Source organism: Echinops telfairi, unplaced genomic scaffold (assembly GCF_000313985.2).
Source record: "Echinops telfairi isolate 266 unplaced genomic scaffold, ASM31398v2 ScPeMD7_7424;HRSCAF=8462, whole genome shotgun sequence".
Classification (NCBI taxonomy): domain Eukaryota; kingdom Metazoa; phylum Chordata; class Mammalia; order Afrosoricida; family Tenrecidae; genus Echinops; species Echinops telfairi.
Genome location: NW_022111324.1, coordinates 45,752,928 through 45,755,267, shown reverse-complemented (window position 1 = coordinate 45,755,267; position 2,340 = coordinate 45,752,928). Strand labels below are relative to the sequence as shown.

The 2,340-nt window shown below is 63.9% G+C and overlaps 1 protein-coding gene across 1 annotated transcript; it reads left to right on the top strand.

Moving 5' to 3' along the window:
* Window positions 1-633: 633 nt before the first annotated feature.
* ASCL5 (achaete-scute family bHLH transcription factor 5) lies at window positions 634-1,206 on the top strand. Its single transcript, XM_004700079.1, has one exon. The coding sequence runs from the start codon at window positions 634-636 to the stop codon at window positions 1,204-1,206; it is 573 nt and encodes a 190-aa protein (XP_004700136.1).
* The last annotated feature ends 1,134 nt before the right edge of the window (window positions 1,207-2,340 follow it).

The window sequence follows — 2,340 nt, the reverse complement described above, 5'->3', positions numbered from 1 at the left end:
TCTGTGTGCCCTCTCAGGAGCACACTGCCTCCCCCTATGATCCTTAGCCTCCTATTTGAGGGTCGACGTGACTTAAGGGAACCAGTAACACAATGCCTTTGCTAATTGTTACTTTCTCTGTTCTCTTTTTAGACACTTGGTGCCCTGGGAGACTCCCTCGCTGAGCTGTCGCGCTCCTAAGACGTCTGTGTCCAGTCTCTGAAACAGCCAGGGAGCCAAAAGAACAAGGGGTGAGGGCAGGATGCGGGTGGGGGGCAGCCTGGCTTAGTTCCGGTGGGCGGTGCCCATGCGGGGCTGCAGGAGGCAGCAGGGTGCACAGGCCTGTGGCCCTGCCCATGGGCACCACGGAGGAGGGCCCGGCCCCGAGGGTCTGCAACGCCACAAGCTGGATTTAAGAGCGCACCTGCTCGTCTGCCGCGAGGGGCCACACGTGTCTAGAGCCATGGCTTGGGTTAGGGCGACCCTGGAAGTCACCCCCAAAGGAGAAAAGAGACCCTAGCCAGTCTTGCCACCGAAATCGCGCTGCTGGGGAATGTGACCGTCGCCCCCCCAGTTCGCTCGGTGAACGTGCAGACCCCCAAGCAGGGGAGTTTCGGGGAAGGTCACGCTCTGGGTCCAGCCCCACGCGGCACCATGAACAATAACTTCTGCCGGGCCCTGGTGGACCGGAGACCCGTGGCGCCCCCCAGCTGCATGCAACTGGGCATCGTGCCCCCTTCCCGGCAGACGCCCTTGCCCCCGGCAGAGCCCCTGGGCAACGTGCCCCTCCTGCTGTACGCTGGCCACGCCGAGCCCACGTACTACGACGCCTACACGGGCGTGTTCCCCTACGTGCCCTTCCCGGGCGCCTTCGGGGTCTACGACTACCCCTTCGAGCCCGCTTTCATCCAGAAGCGCAACGAGCGCGAGCGGCAGCGGGTCAAGTGCGTCAACGAGGGCTACGCGCGTCTCCGCGGCCACCTCCCCGGTGCCCTGGCCGAGAAGCGGCTCAGCAAGGTGGAGACCCTGCGTGCCGCCATCCGCTACATCAAGTACCTGCAGGAGCTGCTGGGCGCGGCCCCCGACGGCGCCGGGCCCGCCCCCGGGCCGCCCCCCGGCTCCCGGCCGGACGAGCCCCGCGCGCCCCCCTCCCTGGCGCGAGACTCCTCCGAGTCCTCCTGCTTCTCCTCCTCGCCTTTCTTGGAGTCCGAAGAATCTAGCCACTGAAAGCCACCCCCACCCCTGGGCGCAGTGCCGGTCCCAGTGCACTCCTGGGCGACGGTCACCCCGCGATCCGGAGAAGGGCCCCGGCTCTGCAAGACTCTGTCACCTCTGGCTTCACCCTTCCTGGCTTGGGACAGAGGTTCATGCCAGGGGGCTACAAAGGGCAGGGTGGGCCCCGGAGGAACCCCGCGGGTGCAGTCAAGGGGAGCGACTGGGGACAACTTGGTGTGCACTGCCGGAGGCCCACCCCGGGCTGGCCAGCCCCAGTCTCCTCGCTATGGATGGATGTGGGAGGGTGGGAGGCCAGCCTCTTAGTGCACACCGCCTGTCTGCCCAGCTGTGGTGTCCTGCTCAGCCACCCACCACCGCAGGCTCTCCACCCTGCCGGGGCACAGCCCTGTCTCTGCGTTCCTAGAAGGCAGAGTCCCGATTGTCCACCAGGCGGCCTCAAATACGAATGGCCTCACTGGGCACATTTTGCCTTTCTGGAAGGGCGGAGACCATAGGCCGCTGCCGGAGCTGAGCCCAGGAGCTCTGGGAACCGCGGGGCTAGGAAGAGCGCTTGTCACAGGTGGCGCTCTCTGGCTGCCCCGTGGAGCCTCCAGCCGCACAGTCTGCTCCCCAGGGGTACCAGCCAGCCTTGTCCAGGGTGAAGGCCGGTGTGCGCTTATCCCCGGACTTTAGTTCTTTCAGGGGGCAGACACCTCTTGGGTGCCTTGGTACTCTTCCCTCAAGGGACTGAATAAAATTGTTGAGGTTTGTGATTCCTCTCATTTACTCTCCCCCACCCTGGGACTCCTTTCCCTCCCTGGGCACCTGCTGCCAGGCTGTACAGAGAGGTCTGTGAGCCCATCCGTTCCGCTGACATTTACAGAGAGTTTAAGGACAAGCAGGAGGCTGACATCCCCAACACTCCCAGAGGTGTCCGGGAAGAAAGGCCTCGGGGCTGCTCCCATAAGATGGAAACCTGTCACAGGACTCAAGGCCAGCTCAGGGCAAGTAGAATCGGCTGAAATCGGACCCCTATGAAGCAGTTAGTTCTGCTCTAAAACACGTGGGGTCTCCATGGGGTCTCAGAATGGCAGTGGGGGTACACCCCACTCCCCAATAAGTAGGTGGGAAAGAGCGGGGAGAGTC

Excerpts from the sequence above, each read along its gene's own strand:
- ASCL5 (XM_004700079.1), top strand. The coding sequence starts at position 634 with ATGAACAATAACTTCTGCCGGGCCCTGGTGGACCGGAGACCCGTGGCG.